At 44.4% G+C, this 21,362-nt stretch overlaps 1 protein-coding gene across 1 annotated transcript; it reads right to left on the minus strand.

Annotated features, from left to right (window-relative positions):
- Positions 1-628: 628 nt before the first annotated feature.
- LOC144696390 (uncharacterized) lies at positions 629-20,892 on the minus strand. The gene is made up of 10 exons (XM_078567621.1): positions 20,750-20,892; positions 17,261-17,412; positions 15,032-15,206; positions 13,768-13,915; positions 11,619-11,763; positions 9,754-9,859; positions 8,400-8,487; positions 5,712-5,814; positions 4,812-4,932; positions 629-2,018 (listed from the first exon to the last, which is right to left on the minus strand). Exons 1-10 carry the CDS (start codon positions 20,775-20,777, stop codon positions 1,954-1,956), a joined length of 1,131 nt encoding a protein of 376 aa, XP_078423747.1. The 5' UTR covers positions 20,778-20,892; the 3' UTR covers positions 629-1,953.
- Positions 20,893-21,362: the final 470 nt, after the last annotated feature.

Here is a 21,362-nt window from a genome sequence, read left to right on the forward strand (position 1 = left end):
CATCAAAGATTCTACATCATTATTTAAGAAGAAATTGGATGACTACTTGAGTAGAAATATGAAACAATATAAGCGATGGGGCAGCTCCAGTTAGAGAGCTAGCAGCAACATGATGCTGGGCCGAATGGCCTCCATGGTGTTATCTATGACATTACAGACTTGGTCAGTGAAGTAAGCATTAAACTTGGCAGCTGGGATCAACAGGGAATCGAGAGATTTATATTAGGGGTGGGAATTCGTAGGAATCTTTAATTGCAGTTTGACACTCTCTTACAAATAACTTAAACTTCTGTAGCAAGTGGGTCAGTAACCAGAGATCAAAGGTTTAAAATCATTGGCAAAAAACTAGAGGGTAAATAAGGAGAAATGTTTTTACACAGAATTATTAAGATTTGGAAGGCACTACCTGAAAGAGAAAAGAAGCAGATTCCAGAGAAACTTCCAAAAGGCAATAGGACATGTACTTGAAGAGGATTCATTTGCTATGGAGAAAAAGCTGGGGCCTGGGTCTAAACTGGATAGTTCTTTCAAAGAGCTGACACAGGCACACTGGGCTGAATGGCCTGGTTATGGGCTGTAACATTGTATGATGCGGTGTATTACAGAGTCCAGGATACATGAGCAGCAACACAATTTCATCCCCAGTTTATTCAGATACAAAACACCATAAAGGACAATTCAAGAAAAAAGATGAATAATTTAGATTGTCACCAATTCACAATGCAACAAATTAGCTGAGATAAATGTTTCCAGCATTGCACAAAAAAAAAAGAGAACCAATTTTGATATAAAACCAATATTACCGATATTGTTACCTATCTCAAAGCCCTTGATGCCAATGTATATTTTTGCTAAGGATGATGTATGGGCCATTCCACCATTTACTCCACAGCCTTCTCGTCGGGGGTGGTAATAGCATTGGGATAGAATAGGGTTGTGCTGATGTTACTGAGCCAATAATCCAAAGGCCTAGGTAATATCAAATCTCCCCACGGCTGTTTGAGAAACTGAATTTAGTTTAAAAACGTCTGGAAATGAATAAACTAGTATCAGTATTTTTTTAAAAAAATGACCAGCAAGCTGTTAAGCTTGTTGTAAAAACACAGCGGGTTCCATCAATGTCCTTTAGGGAAGGAAAGCTGCTGATATTGAATTCACAGAGTCTCCAGGGCAATCCTGGACAGTTGGCGATCTGGTGTAAATATCACACTCAATAATAACTTGCACTTATACAATACCCTTAACATTGTCAAATATCCCAAGCAGCTTCCCAGAGGCTGATCAGCCAAGGACTGACCAGATAAGGAAATATTGGGGCAAGTGGCCAAAAGGTTGGTCAAAGAGGTAAGTTTTAAGGAGCATCCAAAAAGAAAGATGAAAAAAAAAAGGGATTGTATTTCTCTAGCTCCTTTTAGGATGCCCCAAAGTCCTTTCCAACAGATAAAGTACTTTTTTGAAGTGCGGTTTCTGTTTTAATGTAGAAAACGTGGCAGTAAATTTGCACACAAAAAAGTGTTTCTTTTTCAAAGGCATATTATTTGTACGATAAACATTGGATAGGACACCGGGGAGAACTTTCCTGCTCTTCTTCGGAACAGTACCATGGTATCGTTTATGTCTACCTGAGAGGGTGGATGAAGACTCAGTTTAACGTCTCATTGCAAAAATTCTTAAGGTTTTTCATGTTTCTTTTTTAAGGGAAGGGAAGGCAGTGGTACAAGTTTGGCAGTTTAATGATTTGAAAAATAATCAGCAAATTTATCAAATGCATGGCTATTGTCCATTAGTCAGCTTGCAGCTTGCAGCTATGAGAATCAGTAGAGGAGCCTCGTCATTGCTCAAAACCGCTTTATCAATTGTTGCAAAGCAGCTTCCACCTCTTTCTCCACAAGAAGATCGGTAACACGCAGGATCATCAGGCGGAGGCAATTCACTGGTTTACGTGGCAGCTTATCATGGCAGGGAAAGGCGGCGGATACAGCGCTTTGCACCAGTGGACATGTTAGTCTGTAGCATAGCTGAAAAATTAAAATGACAACATTAAGACATCTAATCTTTAAAATTTTAACTGGAGTGAACATTTGTGCCTCAGGCAGTGATCATCTCCAACAAGGGAGGATCTAACCATCTCGCCTTGACATTTGATATTACCATGACTGATCATCCACTATCAATATTCTGGGGGTTACCATTGACCAGTAACTGAACTGGACTAGCTATATAAACACTGGCTACAAGTGCAGGTCAGAGATTAGGAATCCTGCGACAAGTAACTCACCTTCTGACTCCCCAAAGCCTGTCCACCATCTACAAGGCACAAGTCAGGAGTGTGATGGGATACTCCCCACTTGCCTGGATGAGTGTAGCTCCCACAGCACTGAAGCTTGACACCATCCAGGACAAAGCAGCCCCGCTTGATCGGCACCCCATCAACAAACATTCACTCCCTCCACCACCGACACAAAGTAGCAGCAGTGTGGTTGAAGTCAATTTCCATCAACTTCAACAGAAATAAATATCAGGAAGATGTAAAAGGGACAGGTGTTTTATGTCTCTCCTGCTCTACACTAGTTCATGAAGTTAAGATCTAACCTACTGAGATTTAAGTTGTTGAAATTGAGAAGAAATAGCCCAAACTAGGTATTAGTTATGCAATTACATTTCTTACTTCAGACTTTGAAACGACTAGAAAGGTTTTTATTCAACTCAGAGGAGTGAAGGGAACTCACGCAAATGGCACAATGATGTAATTGTGAGATCAATAGCTTTTTTCCCATGATGTGGGCATCATTGGCAAGGCCAATGATTATTGCATTTTTATTGCTCAAGAGAAGGTGGTGGTGAGCTGCCTTCTTGAACCACTGCAGTCCATGTGGTGTAGGTACACCCACAGTTCTGTTAGGAAGGGAGTTCCAGGATTTTGACCCAGCGACAGTGAAGGAACAGCGATATATTTCCAAGTCAGGATGGTGAGTGACTTGGAGGGGAACTTCCAGGTGGTGGAAGGTGCTAAGGGGTCTTGGTGAGTTCCTGCAGTGCATCTTGTAGATGGTACACACTGCTGCTACTGTGCGTCGGTGGTGGAGGGAGTGAATGTTTGTGGATGTGGTGTCAATCAAGCAGGCTGCTTTGTCCTGGATGGTGTCAAGCTTCTTGTGTTGTTAGAGCTGCACACATCCAGGCAAGTGGGGAGTGTTCCATCACACTCCTGACTTGTGCCTTGTAGATGGTGGACAGGCTTTGGGGAATCAGGAGGTGAGTTAGTCTCTGCAGAATTCCCAGCCTCTGACCTGCTCTTGTAGCCAAAGTGTTTATATGGCTAGTCCAGTTCAGTTTCTGGTCAATGGTAACCCACAGAATGTTGATAGTGGGGGATTCAGTGATGGGAATGCCATTGAACATCAAGGGGCTATGGTAGGATTCCCTCTTGTTGGAGATGGTCATTGTCTGGCACTTGTGTGGTGCGAATGTTACTTGCCACATGTCTGCCCAAGCCTGAATGTTGTCCAGGTCTTGCTGCATATGGACACAGACTTTTTCAGTATCTGAGCAGTCACAAATGGTGCTGAACATTGTGCAATCATCGGTGGATATCCCCACTTCTGACATTATGGAGGGAAGGTCATTGATGAAGCAGCTGAAGATGGTTGGGCCTAGGACACTACCCTGAGGAACTCCTGCAGTGATGTCCTGGAACTGAGATGACTGACCTCCAACAACTACAACCATCTTCCTTTGTGCTAGGTATGACTCCAACCAGCAGAGAGGTTTCCCATGATTCCCATTGACTCCAGTTGGGCTAGGGCTCCTTTGATGCCACACTCGGTCAAATGTTGCCTTAATGTTGTGGACTGTCAGTCTCACCTCACTGCTTGAGTTTAGCTTTTTTTTTCCCATGTTTGAACCAAGGATGTAATGAGGCCAGGAACCAGGGCTTCAATGGAACCCAAACTGGGCATCAGTGAGCGGCTGAGTAAGTGCCGCTTGATAGCATTGTCAATGACCCCTTCCATCACTTTACTGATGATCGAGAGTAGATTGATGGGGCAGTAATTGGTCGGGTTGGATTTGTCCTGCTTTTTGTGTACAGAACATACCTGGGCAATTTTCCACATAGCCAGGTAGATGCCAGTGTTATAGCTGTACTGGAACAGCTTGTTTAGGAGCATGGCAAGTTCTGGAGCACAAGTCTTCAGCACTATTGCCGGAATATTGTCAAGGGCCCATAGCCTTTGTAGTATCCTTCATCTCCTCTCTCCTGGTAGGGGGAGCTAATTAGGGTCAGCACCAAAGAGAAGTGCATTTGGCAGAATGTCAGCCCTCTGGTGGAAAGGGGATCATTGGTTAGGTATTGGATGTTGCACTAATTTCAAAAAACATTTCACGAGGACTAACTTGCAGCATTCCATGGGCCATCAATAATTGACCAACTAGCTTGGCTCCCCGATAGGAACTGGATGGTTGTAACCGGAAACAATCTCAGTGTAAAGTCAGCCTCAGAGAAGCATTCCCATCTTTAACAGTCTCTGAACTCGAGCAACTGGGATTTATCCACCAGATTCCAGATGACCTTCCAGCCATAAATTAATGGGCAGAGTGTTCCCAGCAGGACAAGCGTGGGGCAGTTTGAATGATTGTAGCTGGTTACACTCACTTGTGGATTCCCCAAGACTTGGCTCTTCCAATCCACAACTAGTCTTAGTAAATGAATTGTGTCACAAAGGGTAAAGGGTAAACATAGAAACACAGAGGTTACATCACAGAAACATCATTTAGTAGAAACCGTTGGTCCACCCAAGAGCATCACTTACCCGTGAAGTCCAGTTGCATCTTGTCATTATTAACACAGAAGGTCATGCAGCCCTGTTGATTTTGCAGGTATGCAGATTCAATCTCCCTACTGCTCACCGAACATTCAGTGTCTGTTCCTCTCTATGAGATATAGGGAAAAGTCAGAAAAAAAGGCCCTTGGGTGCCATGATCTTTATGTTGCTAATATTGAGCAAGATCAGCCCGCCTCACTTAACCCGATCTGCTTCAGACTGGTTGCCTAGCCAATCAGTTTGTCCCAGTTCCAGAGAATCTCAAAATATCCACCCAAGTCTGGTTAGATGATCAAATGCACGTTTGGGGATGGTACTGGCTACCTCCCATATGATTGGTTGGTTAGTTGTCGTACTGGTTACCTTCCATATGATGGGTTGGTTAGTTCTCGTGTTGGTTACCTCTCATATTATTGGCGGATTTAGTTGTGTCTCAGGGAGACTGGCAATTCTAAGAAACAGCTATCTTTTCTCAGCCACCAAACAGAGTGGACAAACTCATAATGACTAATTCTCCAAGTTCAGGAAGCCTGACCACCAGGCACGTACATCAAGAAAATGCGGGCATGTTATGCCAATTCTCAACCCATTGTCCTTGAACTGTTGTAGGTGGGTGTGTGGAGGGTGGGAGAGGGTGGTGAGGACTGAACTCCAGACTATTTGGTATTTTCCCAGTCCCTGGTTGAACCAGTACATCACGAGCTCTGACTGGCACGTCATGTCCCAGTGGTGCCAAATCTACACAAAGCAGTTGGGGCGTCTGTAGGGTGAGGTCTTTGTGTCCTCTCACTGAAAGGAGCGAGTCTGTTCACTGGCAGATGATGGTTCCGCTCTTATTAATCATAAGCTTCATAAAGCACAAACTTTGGTCACCAAACAATTCCTTACCCGTGTTTTGTAGTCGTGCCAGTTGCCATGTTTTCCTGAAAACTGCCACTTGTATTGTTGGTGCTGCCCAGAGAGACTGATCTGGCTCACTGATCTTGAAAGACTGAGTGTGTCACACACACAAAAAAAAACACAAATTTTAGAATCACTGCCTGGGATGAACATCCCCACTAACGAGTAGAAAGAAATCCCACCTTAAACTAACCAAAAAGGATCCAACGTTGGCATGCAGGCCTGGAAAAGGCGGCAAAGGTCAGCAGGAGGGATGTGCTGGCTGGGCTTAGTAAATCTAGATGAAGATTTTGATTTGATCATATTGCAGGGAGGGAAACCACTGGAGGTCAGTGAGTACAAGTGGAGGAGGATGTTAATGGGCTTCTGGGCTTTACAGCTAGGGGCAGAGAATACAAAACCAAGCAAATTATGCTAAACTTTTAGGAAAAAAAATACTGGGTTAGGCCCCAGTTGGATTATTGAGTTCAATTCTTGGCACCACACTTTAAGAAGGACATCAAGGACCTAAAGAAGACGCTAGGAGATTTACTGGAATGGTACCCAGCATGAAAGATGTCAGATTGTGGCAAGATCGCAGAAACCGGCATTGTTTTACCTTCAAACAGAAAAGATTAGGAGGAGGTTTAATAGACGTGTTCAAAATCATGAAGGGTCATGATAAGAATAAAGAAGGAGAAATTGTTTCCAGTGGCAGAAGGATCAGTAACCAGAGAAAACAGATTTAATGTGATTGACAAAAGAACCAGAGATGACATGAGGAATCCTTTTTTTTCTTTTTACTTAGCGAGTTGTTGTGATCTGCAATGCGCTGCCTGAAAGTGAAGTGGAAGCAGATTCAATAGTAACTTTCCATAGAACAAGAGAATGGTTACAGTACAGGTGACCATTCGGCCCATCATGCTTGTGCTGGTTCTCCGAAGGAGCAATTCACCTAGATTCACTCTCCCAGTAACCCTGCACAATCTTCCTTTTCAGAAAATAATTCAATTCCCTTTTGAATGCCTTGATTGATCCTGCCTCCACCACGTTCTCAGGCAGTGCATCCCAGATCCTAACCACTCACTGCGTGAAAAAGTTTTTCCTCATGCCACCATTGCTTATTTTGCCAATTACCTTAAATCTGTATCCTTCGCTTCTCAATCTTTCCACCAATGGGAACAACTTTTCCCTATCTACCCTGTTCAGACCCCTCATGACTTTGAATACTTCTATCAAATCTCTTCTCAAGCTTCTCTTCACCAAGAAAACCAGTCCCAACTTCTCCAAACTATGTAACTAAAGTTCCTCAACCCTGGAACCATTCTCATGAATCGTTTCTGCAGTCTCTCTAATGCCTACACATCTTTTCTAAAATGCGGTGCCCAGAACTGGACACAATATTCCAACTGAGGTGGAACCTGTGTCTTATACAAGTTCAACATAACCTCCTTACAGAATAATAGAAATGGAGGCTACAAAGAGGATACCAAAGAGAACGTCTGGGGAGCATTCCCCAGTTGTTAAGATGAAGCACTGGAGTTTGGACTATGAACTACCACCAAAAATGGAAAAAGAAGGGAAATGGGACTATGTGGATAGCTCTACCAGAGAGCCAACACAGGCAGAATGGGCTGAATGGCCTCCTCTTGTGCTGTACCATTCTGAGGTTTGATGATTCTATGGCAGGAAGGGTAGATGAGCAAGTCTAGGTGTGGGAGAGAACATGGCTGGTGGACATCTGGCAGATTTGAGAATTTATGGTACCACAATAGGCCATGCAACACAACAGATCCATGCCAGAATTAATCCTGCGTGTGGGTCTCCTCCCACCTGACTTCATCTCAAACCATCAATACATCACTAACCCATTAGCATGTTACTTAGAATGGAACTTTAGGAGGCAAGTGAAGAATGTGCAGGGGAATGAGAGCTATGGGCCCCACAAAAGACATGGGTGAAGGTTTTCATTTTCATGGAGATGAGGTAAACAGTGATGCTGGGAGTGGAAACGAGAGATATGGATGGTAGGGGGTGGTGGTCTTGCTCATCTTAGGGTCAGATAGGATACTGATGTTAATCAACATGGGAAAGCAGCTCTGGAGGCTGGGGGGAGGGGGATGTGATCAAGAGCAAGTGGCAGAGATTTTGACAAGAGCTGAATGGGATTACTTTGGTTATTTTCCCAGTTGTTACAAGTTTTGCCTCATTCTCAGCCGTGGATCAGTGGAGCGCACTTCCTGAGCCTCCGAGTCAGAAGGTGATGGGTTTAACTCTCATTTCATAAATCTGAGCACATAATCCAGGTTGACACCCCGAGTGTTAGTACTGAGGGAGTGCTGCATGGTCAGGGGTGCCATCTGTGGTGGATGAGATGTAAGCGGAGGCCCTTCCTGCCCTCTCAGGTGGATGTAAAAGATCCCACAGCCATTATTGCAAAGCAGAGCAGGGGAGTTCTCCCCAGTATTCTGACCAATATTTATCCCTCAACCAATATCAAAAGAACAGATTATCTGGTCATCATCATATTGCTGCTTGTGGGACCTTGCTGTGTGCAAATTGGTTGCCACATTTCCTAATTAAAACAGTGAGTACACTACACAAAGTATTTGATTGGTTTTAGTGAGCTTTGGGATGTCGAGGTATTTAAATTCCAGCCTTTCTTTTCATTTGTCAGTGTTCTCTCATGGTGCTAACCTGTGGCTGGCCTTCCTTGTGCTTTGCAATTTAGGTCTGCGTTTGAGTCTTCTCTTTGTCCCAGTCGCCACATTGATCTGCACCATTTCTAGAAAAAAGATCAGAAAATTGTTTCACAGGAAACCAGAGGAGAAGGCTGATTAAATATGTCCAGTAGACATGCACAAAACACAACTAAATGAGTTATAGAAAGTTGTCCTTTATCCCAAGGTTGGGGCGTTGGCTGGGGGGGGGGGGGGGGGGGGGGGGGTGTGTGTGTGTGAATAGAAGGGCAATACAAGGAGAATGTGATGTTTTCATCCTACAGAGCACTGGTCAGACCACACCTGGAGTAACTGCGTTCAGGTCTGGGCACTGCACCTCAGGAAGGAGATACGAGAGAGAGGGCACAGCACAGATTTAGCAGAATGATACCAGAACTTGGAGGGTTAAATTATGGGGTCAGGTTTCATAAACTTGGCTTGTGTTCCCTGAAGCATGGAGGATTGAGGGGTGCTTAACATGTTAAAAATGTTTGTGAGGTAGGTGCACTTAAACTGTTTCCAGAACAAGAGAGCATGATCTTAAAATGAGGCTTGGCCATTCAGGACTGGAATTAGGAAGTGATTGTTTTTTCAAAACACAAAAGGGTAGTGGAAGTTTGGAACTTTCTCCACCAGAAAATCTTTTGGTGCTGGAGGACAATTGGAGCTTTTAAGACAGGTTAATAGATTTTTGTTGGGTATGGATGGCAAGAGAGATTGAGCAAAGAGAGATAAATGGGGTTGATGCACACATCATGATCTATTTGAATAATGGACCAGTTTTAAACAGGTTGAATGGACTCAAGTTCCTAAAGCATAATACAGACACCAAAAGGAGAGCTTTTATAAATGTTAACGTAATTGGAAAAAGAACCAGAAGACATTTTTTAATGCTGCGAGTTATGATGATCTGAAATTCATTGCTTGTAAGGGCAGCTGCAGAAGTTACCATAGTAATTCTCAAAAGGAAATTGGATATATACTTCAAAAAGAAAAAAACTGCAGGGCCTATGGGGGAAAATTGCAGGGGTGGGACTAATTGGATAGGTCTTAAAAGAAGAGTTGGCACAGGCACAATGGACAGAGTGGCCTCCATTGGAACTAAGATGATATGACTGCATGTCAACATGTTACCAAACTCAATAAATTGCGGTAGGAGTGCAGTTAAAACTTTCTCTGTATAATTTTACTCTTCCCATATGATATCAATTATATCAGTGAACCAGAGCTATCCACTACCTTCACCAAGGAAATCCTTGTCTTACACATTTTGAATGCATTAAGGTTTCTATCTATCAAGCTGAGTTTCAAAGAACATTATGTAAACTTACCGTTGAAGCAGATCTTGTAAGATTTGTGATTCACTGTAATCTGGGTGGATTTGTGCATATTCAGTTGATACTGACTTTCAATATCAGCACTTCTGATTGTCTTACCCTATTAATAAAAAGGGAATTGATTATCCTAATTAACTACAATGGCAAGATAAAAAGCAAAGTACTGCCGATGCTGGAAATCTGAAACAGAAACAGAAAATGCTGGAAAAATTCAGCAGGTCTAACAGCGTCGGCGGAGAGAAAAAAAACCAGAGTTAACTTTTCGAGTCCGTATGATTCTTCTTCAGAGCTAAAATGGAGTAAAAATGTGTTGAAATTTGGGGATGGAGCAGGTGAAGCTGGATAGAAGGCCAGTGACAGATAGATGGAGGGAAAGGAGTGATTGACGAAGATGTCATGAACAAAAGGACAAAGGGGTGTTAATGATAGTGATACTGGCGGCATTAAGGTCAGAAAGCAGAATGTGGTAATAGCAGGACAAGGGTAAGCACTCTGGAAAGAACAACATGATGGCCCTAGTGGGGGTGGGGTGGGGGGAGGGGAAAAAAGATTGAAAATAAGGTAAAAGGTAGGGATAAAACAATGAATAAAAATGAAAATAAATAAAAGTAAGTGGATAAAAAAATAAAAAATGAAAATGAATATTGTAAAAAAGGGGATACGAAGGGGGTGAGGATGGAGGAGAGAGTTCATGGTCTGAAGTTGTTGAACTCAATGTTAAGTCCGGAAGGCTGTAAAGTGCCTAATCAGAAGATGAAAAAGAACTCTAGCAGAAAAGTTTGGTGAAGCTTTCTGATGTAGGCTCTAGGGGACCTTATTCGTGGTACCAGCCATGATCCAGTGAGTAGTATCTTGCCTCAGAGTCAAGAGGTTGTGAGTTCAAGTCTTACTCCAGAGAATCTACCACAAGTCCAGGCTAACACTCCTGGTGCCCTTAGAAATAGGAGCTCGAATAGACCATTTGGCTCTTTGAGCCTGTCCACCATTCAACGAGGAGGAGCGCTGTACTGTATAAAGCCCCATCTTATAGAGGAGGTGAACCCAAGGCCCCAACTGTCCTCTCAGATAAAAGAGAAAGATCCCACAGCATTTTTTGAAGAGAAGATGAGTTTCCATCAGCGTTTTGACCAAAATATTTCCCTCAAATTATTGGGTCATTTACCTTATTGCTATTTGTGGGACCTTGCTAGTGTACAAACTGTTTGCTGTATTTCCTACATAACAACGATTATTAAAATGAGATGTCTTGAGGACATAAAAAGGTGCTATATAAATGCAAGTTCCTGCTTTCAACAACAATGAGGGTTTTGAGTCAAATGTGTGGAGGAATGCGTGACAGTTGATAATGTTAAAGAGAGTGTTGTGATATTGCTTTAAGAGAGAATATGGTAATGAGTAAGTAGTCAGGATGTAAACCACGTGAACAGGAAACATTGTTCAGAGGAGCTTTCAGTTTACCCAGCAACATGTGGTGTGAAGGAATTGCAGCTGTTCTTTCCTGTTAACAATAGCTGCTGAATCTTTATAGCAAACCTGGCTGCTGAGCAATCCAGCGCTACATCTTCAAATAAACCAAACCTAGGATTAGATTATCAGTCCTGTGTGAGATTGGTAAATTTGTATTAAGCAAATGTACAAATACAAACAGAGGGGGCATAGTGAGGAATAGGATGCAGGCAATGGTGCTTTTGGACTTAGAGTTTGTGTCGGGTGCATCACAGGAGGATCGGTGAGGGGAGTGTTGGAGGAGTTGAGGTTGGAAGTGACTAACGTACGGACGAGGGTTTCAGCAATGGTTGGGTGACTCCAAAGTTAAACAGGACTTCCATACTTGGCAGGAAGCAAACTTGTTCTCTTACCTTTGGTGAAAACTTTTTCCATTTGTGCTTACAACGGTAATACCAGAGCCATTCATCCTTCTTTGGGGAACTAGCAAAGGTCTTACGCCGAACTTGGAGATCTTTTCCACGGACTCGCATTTTATCAAAATCTATTGAGATCATGCTGAGAAATACAGAATTCATTGACTGTAAGCACCATGCAGCACGTTGGCTAACGGCCACTGTGAGCAAAATTTAATGCTCTACCCCGTGGCGAGTTTGGTGGTGGGCATTTAACCTGATGGGAAGGACCCCACCAACCTCTCATTAAAAGATTCCTGAAGGTACCGACCATTGAGAAGGGGAACCCTGAGGGCCAAACCCCTGCCCTTGCTGCCGACCCCTTCACCAACAACCTCCACCCCACACCCCCACCTCCCCAACTTCACCTGTGCCTGGGTCCATCAGCAATCTTAAGCCTTCGGTAGGTGTAGTACCAACAGCAGCCACCACTTCCCTGGGGTTCTTAATCCACAGGAAAGCCTGCCGCTGGCCAGTTAAGTGCCTGATTGGCACAGTGTGGCAAGCCTTCCTGAAAAGGGGGTCATGCGGGCTCTTGCTGGCTCTCCGGCCGATGGGCAAGACCACCATTGCCTCCATTAAATACTGCCCAGTCAGTTCCAGCTCAGTCCCGTACAGTGAGGCGATACACAGTTACCCTTTCAAATCTCACCCGTGCCAGTGGACAATGGTGCCAAGGAAAGGCCAGCTGCTTTCCTTTGGGGAGGAGAAGTGTTAGGGCTCAAATCCCCAAAACATTTCTTCAACCAGACATCGGCCCAGGTCTGGCAGTTAAATGACTGCTTGTTTTCAGCTGGAGTGTGGCCCAGGAGGAGAAAGAAGAGCTTTCCCCCTCATATAAATCATGACATTTATTTATGTATCTGGGTACAATCATAGAACGATACAACACATAAGGAGGCCATTCGGGCCATAGTGCCCCTACCAACTCTTTGAAAGAGCTATCCGATTAGTTCCACTCCCCTCCTCTTTTCTCTTCGCCCTGTAATTTTTTCCTTCGTGTTATTATCCAATTCCCTTTTGAAAAGTTATCTTTGAGTCTATGACTCTGTGAAACTGCTTCCTCTGCCCTTTTAGGCAATGCATTCCCTATCACAGGAAACCTTTCTTTTCACACAAGTTGCTGTGTTGTCTCAGGTTCCTTTGCCATTATTCTATCAATATCTCGTTCGTTGTTTATCTTTACCTTTTATCAATCCATCTATGATTCCATATGTAGCTCATTTTATTCTATTCTATTGGTCATCACCCAGAATGGAACTGGTAGGATTCCTCTCTGGAACAGTCAACAACCAGCAATTTCTCATCTACTTTTCTTAATATCCTGGGATGGATATACCATCAGGTCCTGGCTGACTGACTTACCACTTGTCATCAATTATTTTATTTTTTAGTAGTTCTGCCCAGTTTATTGTGGTCAATTCCAGCCGATCCCTTCACCCTTATTTGAAAGTGAACCTTGGTTTGTGAATCATCCTTCTCCCTCTCAAACCCAATATCAAATTCTATCATATTATTGTCACTGTTAACTAGTAATATTAGATTATTGACTAATTCAAGCTTATTATTAAATCTATGACGGCATGCTGTTTTGTTGGTTCAAGAATATAATATTCTAGAAAATCATTCCAAATAAATTCAAAAATTTCACTGGCTTTGGGACTTGAGCTGTTTTGCTTCCCCTATTCTACGTAAAAATTAAGTTATAACCACTCTGTTTTCGTAACAAGATTCCCTGATATCCATGTTACGTATCCCACTACTTTATCGCTGTAACCTGAAGCTGTGTAGACCAAAGTCTTGCATCCTTTCCTTTGTGGTATGAACATTATTTGCACTTATCAGCCTTAGGCTGGATGTTGTCCAGCTCTTGCTGAATGCGGGCAAGGACTGCTCCAGTGTCGGAGGCATTGAGCAGGGTGCTGAACACTGTGCAAGCATCAGCGGTTATCTCCGCTTCTTTGATGAAGTCACTGAAGATGGTTGGGCCTTGGCCAAGATTAGACGCATGTGGATGTCTATTTTAGATACTGCTCCTGGATCACAATCTACTCCTTCACACCCCTACTGTCATTTTCAATAACCCTGGCAAGTTTCAGCAGCTCACCCATATACTGAGTTGTAAAGGTTGATGCCTTTTATCCAAGGCAGTGAGTACTGAGCCTCGATTACGTGGTCACATTTGATATCATTCCATCCTTCCCCGTCCTTAATCTGCCACTCGTAATGCTTCCCTGCAGACTGCTTCTTTGTTCCTGTGGAGTTTGAAAAGAATATTTCAGAGAAGAAAAATATGAATAGTAAAAGAACTTCACAGTTCCACAACTTGCCAGTTAAGGGGATACCCACTGCAGATTGGGTGACCTCTTCGCGGAACGCCTCTGTTCACTTTGCAAGGGCGACCCTGACCTTCTAGTCACTTTGCTATTTTAATTCTCTGTCCCACTCCTTCTCTCCCATCATTCTCCCCGCACTGTTCCAACGAAGCTCAACAGAAACTTGAGGAACAGCACCTCATCTCTCAAACAGGCACTTCACAACTGCACTCACTGATTTCGATAACTTCAGATCAGGGACGTTTTTTTTCAGACAGCAGCTGATGGTAACAGTTCTGCTGTTGCCATTTCCACCTCCTCTAGACACAGTTTTTGTTTATATAATGAGAAAATGTTGGAACCATGCAGCAGGTCAGGCAGAGACGTGGAGAATGTTTTTCTTTGAACTGAGGCCCAATCAGAGAGCTCTCAGGTTGTTCTGATAGGGCAAGCAGGTGCAGAGGGATTGGACGTCATCTTTTGATCCTGTGTGTCTCATTACCACATCTTATTTGCCTTGTACCGTTATCCCTTTTGTAATTTAATGACTCCTACTTTGCCTCCTTCCTTTTCACTCTTTCCTACCTTTCTCCTTTCCTGGTCTTTGCACTCGCTAAAAATGATTTCAACAACAGCTTTTATTTATATAGCACCTTTAACATAAAACATCCCAAGGCACTTCACAGGAACATTATAAAACAAAGTATGACACCAAGCTGCGAGGGAGATATTAGGCAAGATGGTCAAAAGTTTGGTCAAAGAGGTAGGTTTTAAGGAGTGCTTAAAGGAGGTGAGAGAGGTGGCGAGGCAGAGAGTTGTAGGAAGGGAATTCCAGAGATCAGAACCCAGGCATCTGAGGGCACAGCCACCAATGGTAGAGCAATCAATATTGGGGATGCTCAAGAGGCCAGAGTTTGGGAGTGTAGAGATCTTGCAGGGTTATGGAGATAGGAACGGATGGAGGCTATGGAGGGATTTGAAAGCAAGTACGAGACATTTTACAAACGTCACCGCTGATGTCTTCAATAACACAATCCTCTGAATAAACAAACTCACTTCTTGGTGTGTCTTCATCTGATGAGGAACAGGAGGATTCAGTGTCAAAACTCATCCTATGGCTCAGCCTACAAGCGTCCCCATATTTGCAGTTTCCATTGAAGTAATATTTGCAAACATGCAGATATGCGCAGTTCTGGTCCTTGCATTTACGCTCGTTGTAATATTTGCAGGGCTGGAAGGAAAGGGAAATATTGATGTTAAGATATACTTTGTTGAAGATTGCCACTAGGTTTTTCAGGGTGCCCAGTTTAGGCCACTGAGACACAGGGGAAACACTCAAGTACTGGAGACAGAACATGGAAAAACTACAAGGCTTAACACCAATGTTTTTAGGGATCGGAGGTATGAAGACTGATTGGAGAAATGTGGAATCACAGAATCATACAGAAGGCAGCCATTTGGTCCATCGTTCCTGTGCTGGCTCTTTGGACAAGCTGTCCAATTAGTCCCACTCTGTCCGCTGTTTCTCCAAAGCCCTGTAAACGTTTCCTTTTTAAGTACACACCATCCTGACTTGGACATATATCGTCGTTCCTGTATTGTTGTTAGGTCAAAATCCTTAAACTCCCTTCCTCATTGCACCATGAGCACATCTTCCCTGGATGGGACAAGATGATAGCACACTATCACCTTCTCGAGGGCAACTAGTGGATAAGCAACGAATGTTAACCTTGCCGTATCCAAGAATTAGTAAATAATATAAAAATGCAACTATTTTAGTTACCAAGATTCTAGATTGTGATCAGTTTTGAAGTTAAAAGGGAGGCACAGGAATTGACTGTAGACCTTGACTCAATCTTGTGTCTTTCTCGTTTTCCAAGTTCTATTCAGGATGTTTCTAATGAGGATTATAGTTCAGAGTGAATGTACATAAACAGCCTCAAAGGGGAGAGCTGCTGTCAAAGAGAGAGGGTGGTTTGGAGATAAGGCCAGGGTACTTACTTCAGTGTTGACTTTTTAAATGCGCTGCTTGGTGTGTGGGGTTGGCAAATCACCCAATAAAAAATAGTGGAATAAAACATTGGGTGACGGGAACGCTGAAATGTGGATACTAAGACATGTGCTTAAAATTCCATAGACAGACCACAAGACAAATGAAGAGGTGCTTGAAATTGCAAGAGCAAAAATAACTGACATCCAGAAAAGAAAATGTCAGCATTTTAGTCGTTTGATCAGAGCTGAAAAGCTCCAGAGATCTCTTCTAGAGGGCAAATTGGAGGGCAGCAGAAAGAGGGGTCGACCTAGAGGAAGTTGGATAACAGATGTCACGGGGAGGTTGCAGCCAAGCTACAGTGCATGTGTGAGGATAGCGCAAGACAGACGAGTGTGACAGAGCACGACAGCAGATCTTCTGGTCGGAGTAGCTACAAGCAGCAGCAAAAGAGAACAAAGGTAAGAGCAAGACTGTGTATTTGCATGTGATTTTGATTAACAGGGGATCTAAATTCTATCTCCTATTCTCCAATAGTATTTACAGCACAGAAACTGGCCATTTAGCCTAACTAGTCCGGTCCAGTCTTTATGCTCCACAATAACCTATCAGAGTAACCTGCTATTCCTTTCTGCCTCATGTTTATGTAGCTTCCCCTTAAATGTATCTTTGCTATTCACCTTGACTACTCCCTGTAATAGCAAGTTCCACAGTTTAGCCACTCTGGGTAAAGAAGTTTCTCCTGAATTCCCAATTGGATTTCTTGGTAATTACTTTATATCCACAGTCCCCAGTTCTTTGAATTGAGAAGCCTTGAAGGTCCCCAGTGATGTATTGGGCTGTTCAGGAACTGGCCTCAGTGTTTGTGAACTAGTAGCAGAAGCACTATTTCACTGTGGATTGTTGCCCGTTGGTTCCCATTGGAAGTGTGGATCTAGATAGGGAGGGGATTAAGCCTAAGTGGTGTCCTAATTATCTCCATGGCATTTATTGTACTAGCTCTCAGGTGACTGATGCTCACTAAATGACTTAGTGAAGAGTGCTGGCTGGTGAAATAATCTTCAACTCAGAGATGGTGGGGAGGAAAATAACGTTCTCATGATTGAAATGCCAATTATTATCGAAATATGCTCATCTCACATGTTGCTTAATTTGTGTGTGCTCTACTGAACCAAGTTCTCCATCTTCACCACCTCACGGGGCTTCCATGATTTTCATGCTCCGGTAAGCATTGTGGCAAGCCTGCCTCCTGGCCGCCTTGTTTGACAACGTTATTTTTTGCATTAAGCACTTACCTTAGTCTCTGTTCCCTTTGCCTGACTCTTCCTGGATCTTTCTTCACCAAATTCTCCTTCACCAATACTGTCTGTATCACTGCCACTCAGCTCTTCATCACTGTTGACAAAGTCATCGCTGTAGGTGCTATCATCGCTCCAGCTGTCTTCCTCTTGAGTGAAGGAAAGATGAAAGACAGATCTGTATTTATACCACCTCATGATACCCCAAATCTCTTTACGTCCAATGAAGTACTTTTGAATAGTTAATGGTTAATGTGCAAAAAAACAGTTATGGCAGCCAATTTGCACACAGCCAACTCCCACAATCAGCAAGAGTCAGGCAATTTGCACACAGCCAACTCCCACAATCAGCAAGATGAAAGCAAAATACTGCAGATGCTGGAAATCTGAAATGAAAACAGAAAATGCTGGAAAAACTCAGCAGGTCTGACAGCATCTGTGGAGAGAGAAACAGAGTTAATGTTTCGAGTCCGTCTGACTCTTCTTCAGAGCTCTGAAACAAGAAACGTTAACTCTGTTTCTCTCTCCACAGATGCTGCCAGACCTGCTGAGTTTTTCCAGCATTTTCTGTTTTTAATCCCACAATCAGCAATTTGATAATTATCTGATAGTCTCTTTTCTTGATGTTGGTTGGGGGATAAATATTGGCCAAGATACCAGGGTGCAGGGTATGGGAACTTCCCTTCAAAATAGTGGTCATGGGATTTTTACATCAACCCGAGAGAGGTTTAACAATGGCACCTCTGACACTGCAGCACGCCCTCAGTACTGCTGAACACCTGACCGCCTACCTCAGAGCCACCCACTGAACCATGGCTAATGCCAAAAGGAAGATCCTGCATTAATATACACGCTCTAATATAGCACCCATACACTCAGGATTACCAAATTGTAATATCGTAAAATGTCCCAAGGTGCTTCGCAGGAACATTATCAAACAAAATTTGACACTGGGCCACATACAGAGCTTAGACAGAGGAATAAAATCTTGGTTAAAGAGGAGCATTTTAAAGGAGTCAAGGGAGGTGGAGAGCCAGAGAGATTTAGGGAGGGAATTCCAGAGCTTACAGCCTTGGTTGCTGGAGGCATGGCTGCCAATGGTGGAGCTATTAAAATCAGGAATGCTCAAGAAACCAGGAATAGAGAAGTGTGGCGATCTGGGAAGGGTGATGCCATGGAGGGATTTAAAAATAAGCATGAGAATAAAAAAAAAGAGGCATTTTAATGTGATCCAGCATTTGAGAGCACATGGTCCTTGAATCTTCTAATCAAGATCTTCTTGAACCCCTTTTGAGCCGCCCAGGGACTTTGCTGCTCTTCTTGGGTTGTTGGGGGTGGGGGTGGGGTTGGGGGTGTGGGTGGGGGTTGGGGTTGGGAGGTGGGGAGGGTGAGCAACAGACGCTCTCCACTCAAACAGAATTCTACTCTGTACATTGTTGTTAAAATACAAAACAGACCAGTAATGATAACTTCAGGAAAATCTTGCTGTGCACGAAATGGCTGCTGCTTTTTGCCGGGGTAAAAATGTTACTGGAGAGTGACTCATTGGAGATAAAGCAATTTGTTTGAAAGATCTGTGAAATGTAAGTTTGTACTGAATTTCTACATCTCTCTCCATTCTCACATTTTCATTCACTCGTGCGCTCTCTCTCCTTATTTTGCTGTTTCTTTCTCTCTCCCTCTGTGTCTCCTTATATCACACGTGCTGTCTTTCAGCTTCTCCCTCATGTCCTCTCTTACTCTGTCCCTGGGTGAAATCGTCCCTGTGCCACTGAGGCAGCTTTGCTGACTGGATTGGGAGGCTATTACAACGGGAGACAGATTCAGGTCAACAAGGGTCCCCTCCCCCTCCGGCCGATCCTGCCGGGGTGGAAGTGGGAAGGGCCGCCCACCTGGCAGTGAATCGGAATATTTAACTGCCCAGTTGTGGGCAGACTGGGGATGCCACTGGTGGACAGGCTTGGCACTGCCTGGCAGATTCCTGGAGGTGGTTTGCTTGTCCAGGGTGGGGGGGGTGGCCTGTGAGACCACCTGTACTTACGCCCATCACCCCACCCACCACCAGAACTGCAGGGATCAACAGGCCACATGTGCAGGTGCAGACCATGCTGCGGAGGGGGCTTTCCTCTCCTTGCATGGCAGCTGTGGCTACCATGTTTCTCTCTCTCTCTCTCTCTCTCTCTCCTCACGTAGTGTCCTAACTGTCTGAGGTTTTCTACTCTTGGCTCATTTCATGATGTCAGTATGGGACCAGGCTGGGGTGGGGCAGGGTTGTCCTGCACCATGTTTGAGCCATTTGGCTAACCCCCACTGGGCTGCCGCTTATTCGAACAAGGTTGAGGCGCCTTCAGAGGGTTCCCTCCCATTCTCCCTCCAACGCCAGCAATACCCAACTGTGCCAGCAGGGCTGCCATCCTTCCAAGGCAACCGGCTCTCTGATTGGACCAGCAGCCTCGGGAGTCCGCCCGCTGCCATTAATCGGATGGCAGGCGTGGAGAGGGCTTCCTGGAGGATGATACGGGTGGACGTGCTGTCAACAAATGGAGGGTGAGGACTGGGAAATGGGCCAACCAGTGGGTATTTCAGAAGTTGGCCAAATCCCACTCCTTTCTCCGCCTCAGTCTAATAACCCCCCTCACCTCTCTTCATTTCCAATACATACTGGAAACCTCTCTCATTTACAATTCAAGGGTCCTTACTGACAATTATGATGTGGCATTTAAGGGAAATCGAGAGAAGCACATGAAGGAGAAAGGAATTGTAGGATAATGTCGATGGGGTGAAATGAGGAGTGTTTGGGAGAAGGTTCATGTAGACGTTAAATACCAACATGGATCTGATGGGCCGAATGGCCTATTTCTGTTGTTAAATAGTATGTAAAACAAAAGACACACAGGCAGTGAGAAAAACTGTCCCGAAAGCCCAGGATAAACTTTCCAACAGATCAGCGCCTCGAAAAAATAAACTTTTGTTATTGTATCTGGGACCAAGTGGGTGACTCCGAACCCCTTTCACTTTCGTTTCCCTGTTGGGAGGCCGAGAGCAGGGAAACGCTCAGCGAGGGGCGGCCCAGAACATGGGGCAAGGTCTGAATGGGGACCCCCCCCCGGGGTGGACAGTGATTCGTGGTCAGTTGGCTCCGCATTATCGGGACAGAGGGAGGAGCGGAGCGACCAGAGGGTAATTCGCGCAACCCCAATTTAACTCTCCCTGTGGGACCAAGAATACCCCCTCCCCTCCTCTCCCTCCCCTCCTTCTCCTCCTCTCCCTCCCCTCTTCCTCCTCCGGACTGCCCTAAGATCCAATTTGTAATAATTCCCATATCTCTCCAATCATTGAACTCAATGTCGGAGCCGGTGACCAGGACAGAAGGAAACTGCCGCCCGAAATGAACATCAGGTTAAATTTCACCCCCCCGCCCGCCCGGCCGCCCGCCCGCCCCCCGGTGTGATTGGGGAATCGAAACGGTTCTTAAACTCCACTCACCATCCGCTGGTTCTATTCTGGAAGCCATTCCGGGCTCTGAAAGGTGATTCTCTCCCTACAACAAGCCGCAAATATACCTTCCGACTCTTCCCGTGTCGCCTTCCCAAAATTGTCAACCAGCCGGATTGTGAGGGCGGGGATTGGGCAGGTTAGAGTTCCAGCTCAGCAGGACAGGAGGAAACCCTTTTCCGGGAAGTCAAGCGAGCGTTTGGATTTCACTTGAATTCTTTTTTCTTTCCCCAAATATAGACCATAAGACATAGGAGCAGAAATTAGGCCATTCGGCCCATCGAGTCTGCTCCGCCATTCAATCATAGATGATAAGTTACTCAACCCCATTCTCCCGCCTTCTCCCCGTAACCTTTGATCCCCTTACCAATCAAGAACCTATCTATCTTGGTCTTAAATACACTCAATGACCTGGCCTCCACAGCCTTCTGTGGCAATGACTTCCATAGATTCACCACTCTCTGGCTAAAGAAGTTTCTCCTCATCTCTGTTCTAAAAGGTCTTCCCTTTACTCTGAGGCTGTGCCCTCGGGTCCTAGTCTCTCCTACTAATGGAAACATCTTCCCCACGTCCATTCTATCCAGGCCTTTCAGTATTCTGTAAG

Source organism: Cetorhinus maximus, chromosome 22, assembly GCF_964194155.1.
Source record: "Cetorhinus maximus chromosome 22, sCetMax3.hap1.1, whole genome shotgun sequence".
Taxonomy (NCBI): Eukaryota; Metazoa; Chordata; class Chondrichthyes; order Lamniformes; family Cetorhinidae; genus Cetorhinus; species Cetorhinus maximus.

What these genes read in the sequence shown, in the direction of transcription:
- LOC144696390 (XM_078567621.1), bottom strand. Translation starts at nt 20,777, where the DNA reads ATGGCTTCCAGAATAGAACCAGCGGATG. An exon ending in ACAAGGAAGGCCAGCCACAG is followed by an intron (nt 5,815 to 8,399) that starts GTTAGCACCATG and finishes TGACACACTCAG; the next exon opens with TCTTTCAAGATCAGTGAGCC. An exon ending in GATGCAACTGGACTTCACGG is followed by an intron (nt 2,019 to 4,811) that starts GTAAGTGATGCT and finishes TTAATTTTTCAG; the next exon opens with CTATGCTACAGACTAACATG.